This window comes from Phyllostomus hastatus, unplaced genomic scaffold (assembly GCF_019186645.2).
Source record: "Phyllostomus hastatus isolate PE091 unplaced genomic scaffold, TTU_PhHast_1.1 phas_contig_34, whole genome shotgun sequence".
Classification (NCBI taxonomy): Eukaryota; Metazoa; Chordata; class Mammalia; order Chiroptera; family Phyllostomidae; genus Phyllostomus; species Phyllostomus hastatus.
In genome coordinates this window covers 58,945,690-58,963,453 of record NW_025333857.1, presented here as the reverse complement: position 1 = coordinate 58,963,453, position 17,764 = coordinate 58,945,690, and the positions used below count along the sequence as shown (strand labels likewise).

Here is a 17,764-nt window from a genome sequence, read left to right as displayed (position 1 = left end):
GTTCAATTCCCTGTCAGGGCACATGCCTGGGTTTTGGGCCAGGTCCCCAGTTGGGGGCGTATGAGAGGCACAGCGGATTGGTGTTGCTCTCATACATTGATGTTTCTCCCCCTCTCTTTCTCCCTCCTTTCTCTTTTCTCTGAAAATAAATAAATAAAATCTTAGACTGCAAGTTCTCCCCACAGTTCCAGTCTTGATGTGCCTGTGAATTTGCAAGGTTGAGTATCTTCAGATCTAAATTGAATTGACTTTTTAAAAAAAATAGATGGCTACTGCCTTTCTTTCAATAGAGATCTCATGTTGCTATTGATTAAGGACAAATAACAGTTTAGAAATAATCCAGAATAAGCTTAAGAAATTGGATCAGTCATTCCCAAATAACATGATCGATTTCTTTTAATTTTTCCTGGGCAATCTAAATTTTAGGTATTTTGATATCTTACCATTAAAATTAGGCATTTCACTTTTGCCTTTTTTTTTGTTTATTCATTAGAGATTTTTGAAAGTCTGTTAGAGTCCTCACACAAATCTTTACATTTGTTTTTATAATACACTTAGTTTCTAAACTGTTTACTTAATAGTCATATTTTTATCAGGTCAAAATAGGCCATAGCTAATTCATTTCATGTATATGGCATGGTAATATGTTCCTTGATGGGTAAAGAGCCTAATGAAACACTGCTTTTTTACTTAGTATCAAGTGGGACTTTTCACTGATCTGTGTAGAGTTGGAGGCAGTTATTGTGCATTGTGGAAGGAAACTAACTCTTATGATGCCAAACTCTTCTCATTTTTAGGAGTCTGTGCGAAAAGCAGCAGAACTAGCTCTGAAAACTCTGAGCAAGGTGAACACTCTTATCTTACATTGGGGGTGAAGTGGGGCAGGGTTCTAGGTGACCATGACAATCACTTACTTTTTATCATATAATGACATTCAGTCATGGTGTTATCATGCTATAGCTTGCCGTTCTTACGATGAGTGTAAAGCTGGGTGCCACAACACCAGACTGCCTATTAGTATTTTTTAACAATGTGGATCTCTGTTTTTTTTTAATGGTCAGCTTTCTTGGGTCTTTATATAAGGCATGTCTTTTATTTGACCCTGAAGAACACATTACTCATTTAGATTAAGCAACATCTCTCTTTTCTCTTTATTATTACCATGTTTATGTGTTAATCTGCCTTTCATTTTTATGAAGATAGCAAGCTTTTTGAAACCAGTTTCCCCCTTGAACTTGATTTTGTGATACATTCTAGGGCATGTTGTCAAACGCTTTCTTATTAATTTTCTCATTTCATCTTCAGTAGTTTCCTATTTCACAAGTCAGAAGACCAAAGCTTAGAAAGTAGAGTGCGTTATCAAGTTTTCCATTGAGTTATTGGTAGACATAGGATTCATTCCCAGATCTCATTCTTCTGTTTCTTTCTGTAGTGTCATAGAAAGTGGATTCACTCATCCTTTTCTATGGATATGGGAAGTAGGAAGTGTTGGGTGAGAGGTCAGTTTCACTAATTTCCATACTCTTTGTGTGTGAGGTTTGTGTGAAAATGTGTGACCCTGCCAAAGGAGCAGCTGGCCAGAGAACCATCGCTGCCCTTCTGCCTTGCCTTCTGGACAAAGGAATGATGAGTCCTGTGACAGAAGTTCGATCCCTCAGGTGTGAATCAGCTGATGAAATGAATATGCTGGATTTAGTCAGTTCCTAGCCATGTAGTTGAATTGCGTTTCTTTGAATGTTAGATTTGAAAGGATGGAAAATGAGTCAGGGTAACCCAAGAAAGAGCATTTGTTAAAAGGCCTAGAACATTTTCACAAAAGCATTCTCACGGGAACCTTGCTTTTGACCAGCATTTTGCCACTGGGCCTCAACCTTGAGGGGAGCGTTTTTAAAAAAATTTCATTGGCCTCTGTGCCCAGCAAGCACATCTTCCTATTATGCCATAGTCCTTGGGAGCTTGCTTGTTGGTTGTACCACTTAGTAATACTGTAGCATCTATTAGGTTTAAAAGAAATGGTTTACGACCCACGATAACTAAATATTTAAAGCCTATGCTCACATTTAGATATATGTGGCCATTTTAAGGTAAAATCAACTGAGAAGGATTCTAGTTTGCATTTTTTGTTTTTAAACTAGAATACTATCTAGGAAGTTTATTCCATTTTTATTTCATTCTTAAAAATTAGATCAAATTGATAGTACCAACAGTGTTCCGTAGTAACTAAGTACTTGATGTTGCAAAGTTCATTTTAGAAGGACTGACTTAACAAATGCAAAGGAATGGTAAAATCTGGATGTCATCATTTTGCTATCCTCAGTAGAATAGTCTAGGTAATGGTCATTAGTGACTCCTAAATCCACTGGTAAAAGGCTGATGGGGAACTTGATAGTGGAAGGTTCAGGCTAACTGAACTCGAGTCCACTGATCACTCTTAACGGCAAAATAAGAGGAGCAGTCCTTCTGTGCATTCTGGTGTGACAGAGCAGGACATGGACAGCACTGCCTGTGACAGACTCTTGTTTTTAAAAAATTGAGCCTGAATTTGATTTAGCCTTAGCCTGCAGATCTGTGCAAGAGACAGAGGAGGAACATGTTAGGTGAAACCATCAGGATACAATCAATGAGGACAAAGAAATGATAAGAGAAAAGACTCAAGAAATGTAGTAAATTGCCATGTGTGGATGGACCCTGGATTCAATTTACAACAAACACTTAAACACATTTGTGAAACAGGAAAATTTGGATATTATGTGATATGAAAAAATTTGTTAATATTTTTTAAGTATGAATAGGTATTTTGATTCTGATAAAGTGTCCTTACCTCTTAGTGATACGTACTGAAGTTTAGTTAGAGGATATGCTTCAAAATAATACAATGGCAGGAGAAAAAGTAGGACTATGTGTCTTATGGTAGACGTATAAATGAAATAAAATAGGCCAAAGGCTGCTAGTTGTTGAACTGGGTGGAGAATACACAGAATTTAACTTATGATTTTCTCTACTTTCATTTTTGTGTGAAAATTTCTATAATATAGAGTTTAAAAAAAATAGTGCTAAGACCAAGCACTGTAACCAAGTGAGTATATTCCAGAATGCAGTAAGCTGCAAGACACCCTCACGAGTAGGTCTGTCAGGCTTACTGTTATTGTTAAAAGGTCTCTGTGTTCCCTGTGTCTGCAGCATCAACACCCTCGTGAAGATCAGCAAAAGTGCGGGAGCCATGTTGAAACCACACGCGCCGAAACTCATCCCCGCTCTGCTGGAGTCCTTAAGTGTATTGGAGCCCCAAGTTCTCAATTACTTGAGTCTCCGGGCTACAGAGCAGGAAAAGGTGAGTTGACAGCACGGGCATTTTGGCGGGTACGAAGGAAGAGCCCCGTTCAGGTCCTGGGGTCCGTCCGAACCGCCCTTCCATCGTCCTTAGACAGACTGCGTGATTGAATGATGCTTTTCCTGCTTTTGAAACAGCTCAATGACTGTGGCCACTTGGGGTGTTCTTTTACAGCGGTGGGTGTGGGAAGGGCCCGCACACTGTTCTGTGAATCAGGTGAAAATGATGCTTTCATCCCAAAAATGCATTGACCATTATTTGAGACAGTTTTTTGTACATGTTTGTTTATGTTTTAGGGCTTGGGTCTGGATTCTCAGAGTCCGTTTACGGACCACTCCTACCCTATAAGTGAAGACGGTTTGTAGCTAGACTCTGGCATAATCTAAAATTATTCCGCTTTTTAGATATATTGTTTTTTTTTAAATTAAGAGTTTTTAAACAATTCAGATGGAACATATTTATTGTGAAAAATTAAAACAACACAGAGTAGAGAGTGATTCCCTAGGCGTCCTCTCTCCTGCTGAGGGGCATTTCCTGAGCAGTACCACCGTCTACAGTGTCCTGTGTCACGAGTTTTCAAGTTCTTTTGTAACCAGAGGCTACAACACTAAACACACACACTAATCTTAACATAGAGTCAGACTGTGAACGTTGTTCTGCAACGTGCTTCTTGTCATTCACAATATCATGTCTGTGTAGATCTATTTCATTCTTTTTAATGCATGCACAGGGGGGTGATTTTGAATTTTTGTAGGAGAGATTTTGTGGCATCAAAGGTTCTGAATGTTCTATTTCCTCTATATCTTAAAGCCAGTGTCGAATAATATCAATCCAATAAGCGAGAATCATTGTTCTGATTTACACTTTCCTGCTGCTAGTGTTGCCCACTGCCTCTTCACACTGTGTTGGCCGTGTTCATTTCATTTCATGTTCGAATTGTGTTTCCATGCCGTGCCTGGTTCTGTACTTGTCTATGTTTTTATATTTGTCCTTGTATATTAGGACTATCAAACCTGTGTCATAGAGACTGTACACTTTTTTCTATCAGTTGACTATTTGATTTTTAACTTGCCTACACTGTTCTAATAACTTATTCTCTTTCCCCTTGGCCTCTAACATTGCTGTTTCTTCTCCATTCTTTTAGCAGTAATCTTGCCCCTTCCTCGGTTCCCCAGCCTTTTAGGCGTTGTGAAATAGGAAATGTAAATTCTAGTCAAGATTTTGCAGCCTTGGGCAGGTCCCTTCTCCATGCCTTTTCTTCTTTGTTGTGTCGGGTAGTGTTAACCTCCCCTGCAGCACAGCTAGTAGACTAAAGCACCATTGTAAATGTGAAGGCCCTTTGCAGCATTCAAGCAATGAAATGTATGATTTTTTTTTTGTTGCTTAGACACATTTTTAAAAAAAACTTTAGATATTTATTTAGTCTACTCCTTTATTTAGTGGATGGGAGAACCTGAGGCTCAAGAAGTCTCGATGACTTGCTCAGAGCCACCCTGTGTCAATTTCTGATGACAGTTAATTTCTAACTGTTGTCTAAGTTTGTCACCTGTAGTGAGATGCTGCCTCTACAGGTAAATGGTTGAGTGGAGGTCAGAGGAAATTAGAGTTGGACTTATGTCTGACTGTGTTATATATATTACTGTAAAAAAGATTCTTCGACTTGGCATAAAGCCTGTTTTGGGAGCGTGTGGGGTTCTTCTGCGTTCACTGAATGCACCGAGTGACTCCAGTTTGTGTCCCCAGGCCGCGATGGACAGCGCTCGGCTCAGCGCTGCCAAGTCCTCCCCCATGATGGAGACGATCAACATGGTCAGTGCCCGATGTGACGGCAATGCTCACGCTGGTTTGCTCACCTCCGAGTGTAATGTTCAGAGTCTTCAGGCTGCGTGAAATGAAACATAAATTGAAGGGACAAGTCAAGCAGCTGTTGTGACTTCAGTTTTCTCTTAGTATAATTATTTTTTTCTGTTTTATTAAATGGAAAAAATAATTTTTCAAGCAATAGACTCCATTAGTCCAGAGTTGTGTTATAGGAGAACATCTATGAAAAGATTTTCGTATAGATCTCAATGTCTTTTGTCCCGTTGAGCAAGATTCAGATTTTTGTCTCTGCCTGAGCATTGTGTTTGGGAGAACCCAGGGCAGTGCAGGCCGGACGTGCTCAGTGAGGCAGGCAGCATACAGGTGGGGGAAAGGAGTATTCTCGAGCAATGTTCTTATTTATTTTAGTCATAGGAAGGGATTTGCAGGAAAGAGCTGCTCAGCACTGAGTTTCTAAGTTTCTGGACTCTTGGACTGGGAGTTGCTAAAGTCCCTAAAGTCACTAAATTCGACTCTGCTGTGCATGCCCTGGAGTGGTTAACCGAGAGCGTCCGAGCCACTGGAAATTGTTTTGCTAAGTAGATTCCCAGGCTGGAGAAAATTACATGTTTTTTACTGCTTATGGGCAGACTGCCACCAAAGTTTGGTCTAAGGATGTTTTGTCTTAGTTGGATTATTGGGGGGAAAAGAAAGCTTAAAGAAATAGAAATAGTTAGCAAACACCTTGGAGATGTGCTCATTAATAATACAGTTCATTGCATTTTTCAAAAATGTAGCATAGGAAGTTCTGCCCAGAAGTTGGCTTTAATAAAGATGGTGGTAGGGCGGGCCCACTGAAGCTGTTTTAATCTAGGTCTTGCACACTGAACTTGGATTGATGAAGTGAGTCGGCTCAGAGAGATCTTTTTCTCTTGGATAATCATTATTTATTTTTTCATTTAGAAAGTCAGTGTTTTTCATTACTTTTGTTTTTAATGTTGAACCACTAATGAATGATTTTTATTTGTAGTACAATGGTGGTTTTTACATTGAAATTAGAGCAAAATCAAACCAGATATTTTTCAAGTTCATGTCAAATCCAGTGACTACATATCTGATATGGGCAGTTCTTAATTGAAGATGTGGTGTGGACTTAATTATTTAGTAAGGTTAACTTTCTTTTATCCTTTTCCCAAAGTGCCTGCAATATCTTGATGTGTCCGTGCTGGGTGAGCTGGTTCCCAGATTGTGTGAACTAATCAGGAGTGGTGTGGGTCTTGGAACTAAGGTAAGTAAAGGTATTTTTCGCAAGGATACTTTTCATTTGGTCAGACCACAAAAATACAGTAGCCGTCCTGTTTGAAATTCATATTTTTTAAAAACAAAACCTAATATTGTAAGTTAACCAGTTTGTTTTTATGGTTGCACTAGTAAGTTAAAACATGTAACTCATTCAGGAAATGAAGCATGTGACTTAGTAAATATCGTCTCACTTTTTTAGTGGAGTCATTCCTGCCCCTGTACTTGCCTCTGGGTCCCGGTTCATTGTCAGGTGTTAACGGAAATGCTCCTCCTGCGGTCGGGGCCGGTTGTTTCAGGGGGTGATGAGCGCTTTTCACAGAGGCTCAGCAGGCGTTTAGAGAGGAAAAATGTCTTTCCAAGATTTTTCAAGGATCAGACCCTTCTCTCACATTTTAAAAACAACTCACTTTTTATTCTCCTGACAAAATTAACTCTTGATCGTATTTAAAGACTTTAGCATTTATAGATCAGGAGAAAGTTAAAAAGCTGTCCTAAGTTTACTACCCAGAGGTAAGTGCAGAGTGCCCTCCGCACTGTGCTCTGTGATGGCCGTGTGATAGTCCGCTGTGTGGCTGTGACATTATTTATTTTAATCCATCAAGGAGCATCCGATTTGTTTCAGCCTTTTTGGTGCTAAATAAGGCGCCGCGATGAATATCTTGGACACATCGGAAGCTGTTTCTTTTGGTTAAGTTTCTAGAACTGGAAATGTTAGAACGAGGGTGGGCAAGAGGAGGACATGCTGCCCTCCCAAAAGATTGAACCAGTTTTTTTGCTTAATTGCGTGTGGGAGAGCACCCATCTTCCTGCTAGAGGTTTTCGAAGAGGCCTCTGCACGGCTAGTTGAAAAGCTAAGACTTTTCCCCTTTCTAGATTGAATCCTGGAGGGGCTGTTAGGCCTTGTGTATATTCTGTCTTCAATCTTTGACACCCACCTGAAACAAAAGGTTTGATAGAGCACTGTGACCGCCAAATTCTGACCTTTCCCTTTGTAACCCTGTAGGGAGGCTGTGCCAGTGTCATCGTGTCATTAACCACTCAGTGTCCCCAGGACCTAACACCTTACTCAGGTGAGTTGTCAAAAACTTCCCTGGCGATATTTTTGTATGGCCATGTCTTATTTCACAAGGTTTTAAAAAGAAAAATAATTATTACTCTGATATGCTCCTGATACTGTATACTTTTTCTCCCTCTACCTTTTTCTTTTTGTATCCTTCAAGAAGCCAAGGACGGTCACGTTTGGCAAGTCTTCACTGTTTTATAAGAGTTTGATTATTTCTTAGTGGTACAGGGAGATGAAAAGTGGCTGCCATTCTCTAGAGTTTTTTTACTATATAGTTAATTTTACACCCGCATTTTTCTCTTCTCAGATTGGCTCCCAGATGGGCCTCATGAACTTGTATAGCTTTCATTTTTTTCAACTTTCTTAACAATATTCTTGACACAGTTTAATTTTTTATTTTATATCCAGTAAAAGGAAGCAAATGGATAGCACAGCTGTAACATACAAGGGCTCTAAATCACCATGGACTAAATCAGATATTAATTACAGGGTTAAGTTTGTTTTGGTTCTGGGAACAGAGCCAAACATTTGGTCAGCCAAGTATCAGACCGTTCTCCTTTATTTCTGACAGGTAAACTTATGAGTGCTTTGCTCAGTGGCCTGACGGATCGGAACAGTGTGATTCAGAAATCCTGCGCTTTTGCCATGGGCCATCTAGTTCGGGTGAGCTGGGTTTCTTATTTAGTTAAGTAGTTATACTTAGATAATTATAAAGAAATCACAGGGTTGTTTGTTTTTTTTCAGACCTCACGGGATAGCAGCACTGAGAAACTCTTGCAGAAGCTCAATGGCTGGTATATGGAGAAAGATGGTACCTTTTTTATTTTTACATTTAGATGTTAACAACCTGATAAAACAATACAAATCAGGTCTTACCCTGTATGATTTTATGTGCTCTGCTAGGAACATTTCTAAGTAATTTTACTGTTCTGTTGTGGTGCACATTGAGCAATAATAGTCTGTTTAGATCAGTTACCACCGGAAACAGTATGTAGCATAGAGATTGTGGCTGTTTCTGCTTCCTTTCAGAACCCATCTACAAGACCTCGTGTGCTCTGACCGTCCACGCTATTGGGCGGTACAGCCCCGACGTGCTGAAGAACCACGCCAAAGAAGTGCTGCCGTTGGCGTTCCTCGGCATGCACGAGATCGCGGACGAGGAGAAATCGGAGGAGGAGGACTGTAACCTGTGGACCGAAGTGTGGCAGGAGAATGTACCTGGTTAGTGAACAGCGCCTGTGAATTACACCTGTTTCTGAAGAATCGCAGCTGGAGTTTTTTTACTCATATTGTTAATTCGTAAACTGCAGTTACTGTCCCAGGACCGTCACAGCACATGTCCCGTTTGGTTTTGAGCCCCTCTCACCGTTGCCGAGTTGTCAGGGTCGGCCCTTGGAGCACTTCTCTTTCCTCCCTCGTTGCTGCCCGGGCGAGACGAGTTTCGCTTACTTCAGTTGAGCGAACAGTGATTTTGTGATATGTTGCCTTAGAGTATTATTTAGACTGGTCTCATTTTTTTTTACCTCGATGCATATTAGTGGATGAGGACCATTGGCATGACACTCTTGTGGAGGTACCCAAGTTCATAAAGTCCTGCTGTTGTGAAGATTCCTCACACACTTCCCACTTCCTCTCCCTTTTAAAGAGTGCTGTGATGTGACCGTTGAGAGTCAGTGCTTTAGACTGACGGTCACTGACTTTTTTTCAGACTTAGAAAAGAAAAATGAGGGTGTTTTTTTTTTCTTTTTGTCACTTTAAAGTTGCTTTAATTTTGCTTCTTACAACCTAGGTTCCTTTGGTGGCATTCGGCTATACCTGCAGGAGTTGATTGCTATTACCCAGAAAGCTTTACAGTCTCAGTCCTGGAAAATGAAAGCCCAGGGTGCAGTTGCCATGGCATCTATTGCAAAACAGACCAGCTCCCTGGTACCTCCGTATCTGGGAATGATACTGACCGCATTACTGCAGGGCCTCGCTGGAAGAACGTGGGCAGGAAAGGTAAAGGAACCGTTCACGCCCAGTTAAATTTAAGGTACCCTTAAAGGATTATGACTTCAGCTTTCATTTCCTGTAAGAATTAGAATCTGGTTTTGTGGGACATCAGATGGGTTGATTTTCTAGCCAGTGGGAAACGTTGGGTGAGCTTTGTGTGATTAACTATGCTGTTTCATTAAAGTGTAACCCATGTGTCCTGAATATTGCATAGTAATGCTGGAGATTGATTTTTACTTATCACGTTCAACTTTAAGTTAAATCTTAACCTAGTGGCCACCCTTTTGTACCTGGTGACCTCACACACAGGTCAGGATTGGGTATATGTGACATTGAGTAGCAAGATGAGCTGTCTAAACCTGGACCTGAGAATGCCCATCCCTGGGGCCTGTGAATTAGTAACAGTCGTGCTTTTACACAGGTGATGGTATACACACTCAGCAGGGAAAATGAGATTGTGGCAGCGTGCGGCAACCTGCTCCATGTTGTAAAGTCCGCGGTAGCCAGTGAAGCGTTGTCGGAGAAGGGCTGGGCTGGGAGTTGGAGGTAGTTCTAATCCCAGGGTCATCACTTCTGCCTGTGCGACCTTGGGCAAGTCAGTTCTCTAGGCTTTATGAAGTGGAAATAAAGGCAGTTATTCTGCTTCCGTGGATGTGCTTATTAAACAGTAAAGAGCTTGAAGATGAGATGACGCTAGTCACTTTTTGTTGGCGTAGTTATTGAATTGTAGGTAATTGTGGTCATAGTACAGAGAATGTAAACGATGCATACATGCTTAATAGCATTCTCTCGTTTTCCGACCCTGTAGGAAGAACTGTTGAAAGCCATTGCCTGTGTGGTGACAGCTTGCAGGTAAACCTTTTTTTCAGTGATGGTGCCATTTCTTAAACTGAACCCAAAGCTGTGGCTCTTATTAACTGTTGACACTTTTGTGTGGGTCCCGCAGTGCAGAGCTGGAAAAGCCTGTGCCCAATCAGCCCAGCACGAATGAAATTGTCCAAGCCGTGCTGAAGGAGTGTTGCAAAGAGAATCCCAAATACAAGGTTGTAGCAATCAGCTCTGCAGCGGATGTCTTGAAGGCCACCAAAGAGGACAGGTTCCGGGAGTTTTCTGACATTGTCATACCTCTCATCAAGAAGGTAACGACTACCTGTATCTACCCTCTCGGGTCTGCTTTATACTTTAAAAATGAAAAGGAGAAAAGATTTTTCTGTGTCCTGTTTGCATAATTTATTTTAGGATTAGTGTAGCTGCAAATAGCAGAAAGTCATGTCCTCATGGCCCACGGTGTATCTGCATCCCGGGCAGGTGGCGGCAGAGGAGATGAAGGGAGGATGAGGGGCTGAAGTAGGCCTGTCTGCTCCTTCTCGAGGAGAGTTCCCGAGAACCGCCCCCTGGCTCTGTCACTCCCGCTCCGCTGGCCAGCACTTAGCCAGATGCCTGGTGCCGATTCGCTCTAGGTGCCCACTAGCCCTCCATGGGAGAAGGGGAGAGTGGATTTGTTTTATTTTATTGGAAGGGTTTCGACCTGCAAGCTGGGAAGTACAGTGAATTCCCGAGAGCAGATTTGGGCTACAGTAGGTTTACAGTTGTTTGTGTGGCAAATAAGGCAGTAATTCATGAATCAGAATACAAGAATAAATTCTGTTTCGCGTGCTCACAGCTGTGAACTTACTTTTGCCCACCCTGTAGTTACGATGAGCTTAGCCTTACGAACCTGTGCAGAAGCCACCCCGGTCGTCCCGGAGGGAAGGCAGGGAGCTCAGTGTGTCGCTGTTAGCTGCCCCTGCCACACACTGCGGGCTTCGGACCCGAAAAAGACTGGTTTCATTTGGAAAAAGAAGTACTTGTTTTTTAAAGAAAGAGGGTATAGTTTACCTATTTTTTGTGAAACGTGAAATAGTTTAAATAGCGTTCTTATTTCTTGTCACTGCTAATTTGTAGTTGTTTTCTCTGAATAAAAAGACTGTTTAAATATTTTTTTTATATACATAATGGATTTGGGAGACTTACATTTTACATTGGTGATACCACCAGCTCGCTGAATGAGTCACTTCTCAACCCGTTCCCGGTGTTATTACAGAGTTTGAACTGAGGTCATCGTCAGGTTCTTTCATCTTTCTCCCCATGACTCTAATGCAGGTCTTTTTACGTTGCGCTCAGAATACTACGTGTGCAGTATTTGTTTCACCTTTGCTTACATATTTCTTTTAAAGGCTTTCCCACATTTATTAGAGGGGTGTACTCTCCTGTTACAAAGTCAGGTTGGAGAATTTAGCATTTAGTTCATGGTTAATATCCTCTACTTCGGTACCTTGATTGTTTTAATAGTACACCTGTAACCGAAAAAAAAAGTTATATTTTGCTTCCCTCTTTGTTTTTTCTTTTACTTGACATGTCCTAGAATTCACTTGAAAGCGTCGGAGTCCGGACAACCAAAAACGAAGATGAGAACGAGAAGGAGAAGGAGCTCCAGCTGGAGTCTCTGCTGGCGGCCTTCGAGGGCCTGGGCAAAGCCTGGCCCCGGAACGTGGAGACTCAACGTAAGCCCCAGAGGTTCCTTCATGGGAGCGAAGATGTGCTGGGTGACACAGTAGGACCACTGTTTCTCGTACAGCCTGAATGATTAACAGTGAGAATTACCCAACATAAACTTTACTCCTGCATTGGCAAATAATCTCATCGACTGTTGTTAGTTTGCTGGGGTTGCTGTGACAAGCACCACAGACTAGGTGACTCAACCAACAGAAATTCATTTTCTCACAGTTTTTGTTTTGAGATCAAGGTGTCAGCAGTGTTCGTTTCTTTGCGACCTCTCTCCTTGGGGTGTTAATAGCCACCTGGGTCCGTGTGTCCTAATCTCTTCTTCTTATAAGGACACCATCCACACTGGATCAGGGGCCCCCTATGCAACCTTTCGAGTCTGTCTCCCAGCAGAGTCACATTCCGAGGTTCTTGGGGTTAGGACTTCAACATACGGATTTGGGGACACAGTCCAGCTTTTAACAACCATGACATATTTTATATAGATAGCTTGACTGTAAAAAGAATTGTTACTGTTCTTTGTGATGCTGCTTTCTGAGGAATCCACAGAATTTATTAGTGGGATCTCTTCATCTTGAGATTAACCACCTTGTAAGTAAACAAACCTTCAATAAGCAAGTGAAATCTCTGTTTCACTGAGAACCTTGAAACTTTTTGAGAGGTTTTCGGAATTGGACTTGTGTTCCCAATGTTAGATTAGTAAACAAACAGTAACCCTTTATTGCTGGGTTGGGCCGTGCTTGGTTGGGAGTCCTTCGACAGGACCTTGGACTTGGGCCCGTGCTCCTCTGAGGTCGCCTTGTGTTTGTTCTTGCAGTGAGTCCCACCAGGCCCCTTGCTGTGCTGGAACGTTGTTAAAAGTCTGTTGATTATTTCTGAGTGGATATGCCTAAAATCAGACTTAAGAATGTCTTTGAGCCTTGCCAATTTTTTTTGTGAACTTTAAAAAGTGTATTTGCTGTGTATACATACGTATACAATATCTTTTTCCAAAAGATACCTATTAGTAAGTGGTCTTATGTCATGGACTGCAGTGGAAATCTACTTTTTTGATGCCATTAGGACTACTGACTTCTTCTTGAATGGGGTTGAAAATGTGAAAGTAGGGAATTATATAATAATGATACGCAAAGCAGTTTATTTTGGTGTGAGGTGTAGAAATATACATTCATCTGCCAGTTACTAAGGGGAAGGCCAAGGCCTTTGGGAGTTCGGCTGTTGCACACTGGTTTCTCATGCACATCTTACTCAGAAGATATCATCTGCAATTTCTGATTTTTGTTTTTTTATAGTAAAGTTAAGTCTCTTATGAAGCAATTCGAGTGCAGGATTCTTGTACATTTTTATCCCCATTTGTCTTTACATATGTGAACTGAACTAATATTGCAGCGTTTAAAAATAACTACTTTGTTGAGCTTTATACTCCTGTTTCATTGGTCAGTGTCCTATTAATTACATAATTGTAATTACAAGTGCAGTTGGTGTGATGGGTTTGGGGCAGGGTGCTGTTGTCTGTTGGTGAGCCTGCGACTCACAGAACCTTCTGAGTGTCCAGAGGACTCCCAGCCTGCGGAGCTCGGCCTTCTTTGGCTGTTGTTGGGGGTGTTTCACTGGGGAGGGGAGTGCTGTTGAGATTCTGTGTCAGTTCCTTGGAGGAAATTGCTTTAAAAATGAACTCTATGAACAGTTATATAGGACCTTCATGGGGGAAGTTCTGACCAGGGAAATTTGCTTGGGAATTCGACACAAAGTCACCCTGAAGTGTTGTTGCTTCTTGGTGTTTTTTGTTGTTGTTTTGTTTTTAAATTTCATGGCTTTAACTAAAGACATTGTTGATTTATTTTTTTTCTCCCTCCCCCTCCTTTCTTTCCTCCTCTCTGTGTCTTTGTCTTCCTCTCTCCCACCCTTCTCTGTCCCCTGTCCCTGTCTGTTCCTGTCTCTGTCCTTCTGTCTGGCCCTCACTCTCTCTGTCTGTTGTTCCTTCACCCTCCCTGGTCCGCTCTGTCCCATTCTGCCTTTTTTCCAGGTTGTTACCGTCAGGAACTGTGCAGGTTGATGTGTGAACGGCTGAAACTCAGCACGTGGAAAGTGCAGCTAGGAGTCCTCCAGTCAATGAACGCCTTTTTTCAGGGGTAACGTGCTTCATGGTTCAGTCATTCATCTTTTTTTCCCTTGGCATTTTATATGCAGTCAATGAAATTCTTTTAAATTTTAAAACTAAATGCTAGAGTGACAATCACAAAGTGACATATGCAGAAAAGAAATTGTATCAGAAAGGTTTTGGGATACTTTTTTTTTCTGCTTTCTTAAAGATCTTATTTTTTACAGAGAGGGAAAAGAGGGAGAAAGAGAGGGAGTAAAACATTGATGTGTTAGAGAAACATTGATTGGTTGCCTCTTGCATACCCCAAGGGGACCTAGCCTGCAACCCAGGCATGTGCCGTGATTGGGATTTGAACAGGTGACCTTTTGGTTCGCAGGCTGGTGCTCAGTCCACTGAGCCACACCAGCCAAGGCTGGAATGCTTCTTAAAACTGGCATTTGTGTCTTGCCTTTTGAATTTTATAGGTTAATGCTTTTGGAAGAAGAACATGCGGATCCTGAGGCTTTGGCTGAAATTCTCCTTGAAACTTGTAAATCAATCACGTATTCTTTAGGTGAGTGAGGTAAACTGACATTGATAAGGAGTCCTAATTTTAAAGGTCAAGGAGCTAAGCTTCCAATATTTCCTACCTTGTGCTAGGAACTAAGTTTATGGAACTACTGAACTGTGCTATTTAATGTGATCAGTATATATGCCCAAACTGGAATATATTAATATGGAACTGTAGTTTTAGATTTTAACACCTAGATTAGAAAACCCGGTATTTAAAAAAAAACCTTTTATTTGAAAGTAATTTCAAATTTACGGAAAAGTTACAATAACAGTACATATATCCCACCCATGAGTGAAATCATATGGTTCTTCACTTTCTCCGTATGAGTTTCGGTAAGCATGATATTCTCAAGATCCATCCATGTTGTTGCAAATGGCAGTATTTCATCTTTTCTTATGGCTGAGTAGTATTCCATAGTATAGATGCACCATTTCTTCTTTATTCAGTCCTGTATCGAGGGATACTTCAGTTGTTTCCATGTACTGGCCATCACGAATAATGCTGCAAAGCACATAGTGGTGCCTATATCTTTGTGAATAAATGTTCTAAAATTTGTCAGGTAGATGCTCAGAAGGAGGGTTGCTGGGTCATATGGTAACTCTGTTCCCAGTTTTTTGAGGAACCGCCATACTGTTTTCTGTAGTGGTTGTACCAGTTGACACTCCCACCAGCAGTGAATGGGGGTTCCTTTTCCTCCACGACCTCTCCGACACTTGTTCTTACTTGTCTTGTTTTGGTCACAGCCATTCGAACGGCTGTGACGTGGTATCTCACTGCAGTTTTGATTTGCATTTCTCTAACAGCCAGTGAAGTCAAGTATCTTTTCACATATCTCTTGGCCATTTATATGTCGTCTTGGGAGAGGTCCATTTAGCTTCTCCGCCCATTTTTAAATTGGATTGTTTGTTTTGTTGTTAAGTTGTATGACATAAAACTAAGAAATGAACAAACAAGACACACAGAAGCTCATGGACACAGACAGCAGGAGGGTGGTTACCAGGGGGAAAGATGGTGGGAGAGACAGTAAAGGGTGAAGGAGACTGAAGGAGACTTGACTTTGGGTGGGGAATACAGTGCAGTCTGTAGAGGATGCATTACGGAATTGTGTGCTGGAAAAACCTATGCAATTTCATTAACTAAAGTCACCCACACAAATTTACTGTATTTTGCCATGTATAATGCATATTTTTTTGCCCAAATTTTAGGGGAAAAAATAAGGATGCCCATTATACATGGTTAGCATTAATTCCATATTTATATAAATGTTTTTAATTCTTTCATTTATGCTTATGCGGTAAAAGTGTAACTCTAGAAAGCAATAACAATATCCATATGAAAAATAATAGCTGATAATTGATTGTTTTGAAATATAAATAAGTACAAAATTGAATTTAAAAATTAAAATGAAAGATTTTTTTTCCTGAAAGTTTGGGCCAAAAATGTGGGTGCACTTTATACATGGGAGCACATTCTACATTGCAAAATACGGTAATTAAAAAAGCCAGCAAACAGACAAGCAAAACAAAAATCTGAGCCCCATGACTTGCCAGGCCAGCCCCTAGACAGGCACCGCACTGTCCCCCAGGGCGGGAGGGTGGGGTGCCGTGCAGGAGGGTGACTTTCCCTTCGGCCTGTGCCTGCCGGGTATTCCTCCTGCCCCCTGCCCAGGGGCCCAGTCAAGGCATTAAAAAAAACAGTACATATAGAGCCTGTATATTCTTTAACTGAAGTCATCTGTTATCATTTTGGCCCATGTACTTTACCGTTGGCACTTCTGTGTGCGCATTTTCCCCGAACCATGTGAAGGCGTACTGTTTACGCCGGGCCCCTGACTCCTGAGTCCTCCAGTGGGCGCGCTCTTCCGTCCGCGCAGCACAGGCGCCAGCTCGGGGCGGCGTGGCACTGATGCGGTGTTTAGTCACATGTTTGCCATCCATAGTGGAGGTTTTCTCTTGCCTCGGTAATGTTTTTTATAGAACCTTCCCCCTCCCCTCCATTAAGGAGTTTAGCCCGGATTGCTTGCTGAATTTAGTTGTCATATCTTTTTATTCTCCTCTGGTCTGGGACTCTTCCTCAGCCTTCCCTTGTCTTATATGACACTGACAGTTTTGAAGAAAAGTCTCCCCACCCCCCCTTTTTAACTAGAGTGTTTTTCACTTGGTGTCTGTCTGATGTTTCCTCACGATTAGATCCAGGTCATGATTCCCCAGGTGGGATACTCCCTCCGTAAGCGACGTGCCTCGCATCAGGAGGCACGGTGTCCATCTGCCCTCATTGGCGATGTCAGTGTTGATTACCTGGGCAAGGTACCACTCAATTTTCTCTACTGTATAGTTACTCCCCCCCTCCCCTGTGTCTAATAACCAGCCTGTGAGAACATCTAGCTCCAATAACCCGCTTTCTCTTCAAAACTGCGACTAACAGCGCAGTCTGGGAAGACACTCCGAGACCGTGTAGGTGGACCTCCCCCTTCAGAATGTCTGCGAGGTCCGGCGTGTACTGATGCTTCTCGCTGAGTCAGTCTTTGTGAAGGTGATGTTCTAGCTCAGCATTTCTTCCACGCTTACCGTTTGGCAGTTGGCAACCTCTCGTAAGCAGGATCCCGCCCTCTCCCTGTCTCTTTATTATTGATGCTGATTCAGGGATTCCTTTCCCCCCAGTTGGTTTATAATTAATTATTTTTATTAATTTGTTGCTGACATTGTCCCAGGTGGGCCAGTGGGAGCTCCTTCTGGCCGTCTCCTGGGCCCTGTTGACAGGTCACCATCATCCCTATAAGCGCTTCTGTGCTTGTGGCATAACAGGGTGTTAGAAGGTCCTTTTGTGCTTTTCTTGCTGCGGGTTTGGTTGTGTGTTCATTTTTCCGGTAGGCAGTGTCACTGGGATCTAGATGCTGTGTCTAGAGCAGATGCCAAGGAAGCGTATTTCCATTGTAATTCTTGGAGGCAGTATGCTTTTAGAGAAAGAATTGGCAGTTAAGAAACTAGTCTTTACAGGGTCCCAGGCAGGTGTCCCTGCCTGGTTTGGCCCTAACCCTGGGTTGTGTAATGTTCTTTGTTAAAATGAGGAGGTCAT

At 41.9% G+C, this 17,764-nt stretch overlaps 1 protein-coding gene across 4 annotated transcripts in view; it reads left to right on the top strand.

Moving 5' to 3' along the window:
• Positions 1-17,764, top strand: part of ECPAS (Ecm29 proteasome adaptor and scaffold) — a 99,243-nt gene that overhangs the window by 79,394 nt on the left and 2,085 nt on the right. For all 4 annotated transcript variants that reach the window (XM_045840231.1, XM_045840230.1, XM_045840232.1 and 1 more), the window contains 15 exons: positions 798-845; positions 1,537-1,658; positions 3,181-3,331; positions 5,075-5,140; positions 6,330-6,419; positions 7,437-7,503; positions 8,068-8,159; positions 8,241-8,307; positions 8,526-8,717; positions 9,286-9,494; positions 10,297-10,340; positions 10,435-10,627; positions 11,893-12,031; positions 14,059-14,164; positions 14,601-14,689. In XM_045840231.1, coding sequence (XP_045696187.1) covers positions 798-845; positions 1,537-1,658; positions 3,181-3,331; positions 5,075-5,140; positions 6,330-6,419; positions 7,437-7,503; positions 8,068-8,159; positions 8,241-8,307; positions 8,526-8,717; positions 9,286-9,494; positions 10,297-10,340; positions 10,435-10,627; positions 11,893-12,031; positions 14,059-14,164; positions 14,601-14,689 — 1,675 coding nt within the window. The remainder of the gene's footprint in view (positions 1-797; positions 846-1,536; positions 1,659-3,180; positions 3,332-5,074; positions 5,141-6,329; positions 6,420-7,436; positions 7,504-8,067; positions 8,160-8,240; positions 8,308-8,525; positions 8,718-9,285; positions 9,495-10,296; positions 10,341-10,434; positions 10,628-11,892; positions 12,032-14,058; positions 14,165-14,600; positions 14,690-17,764) is intronic.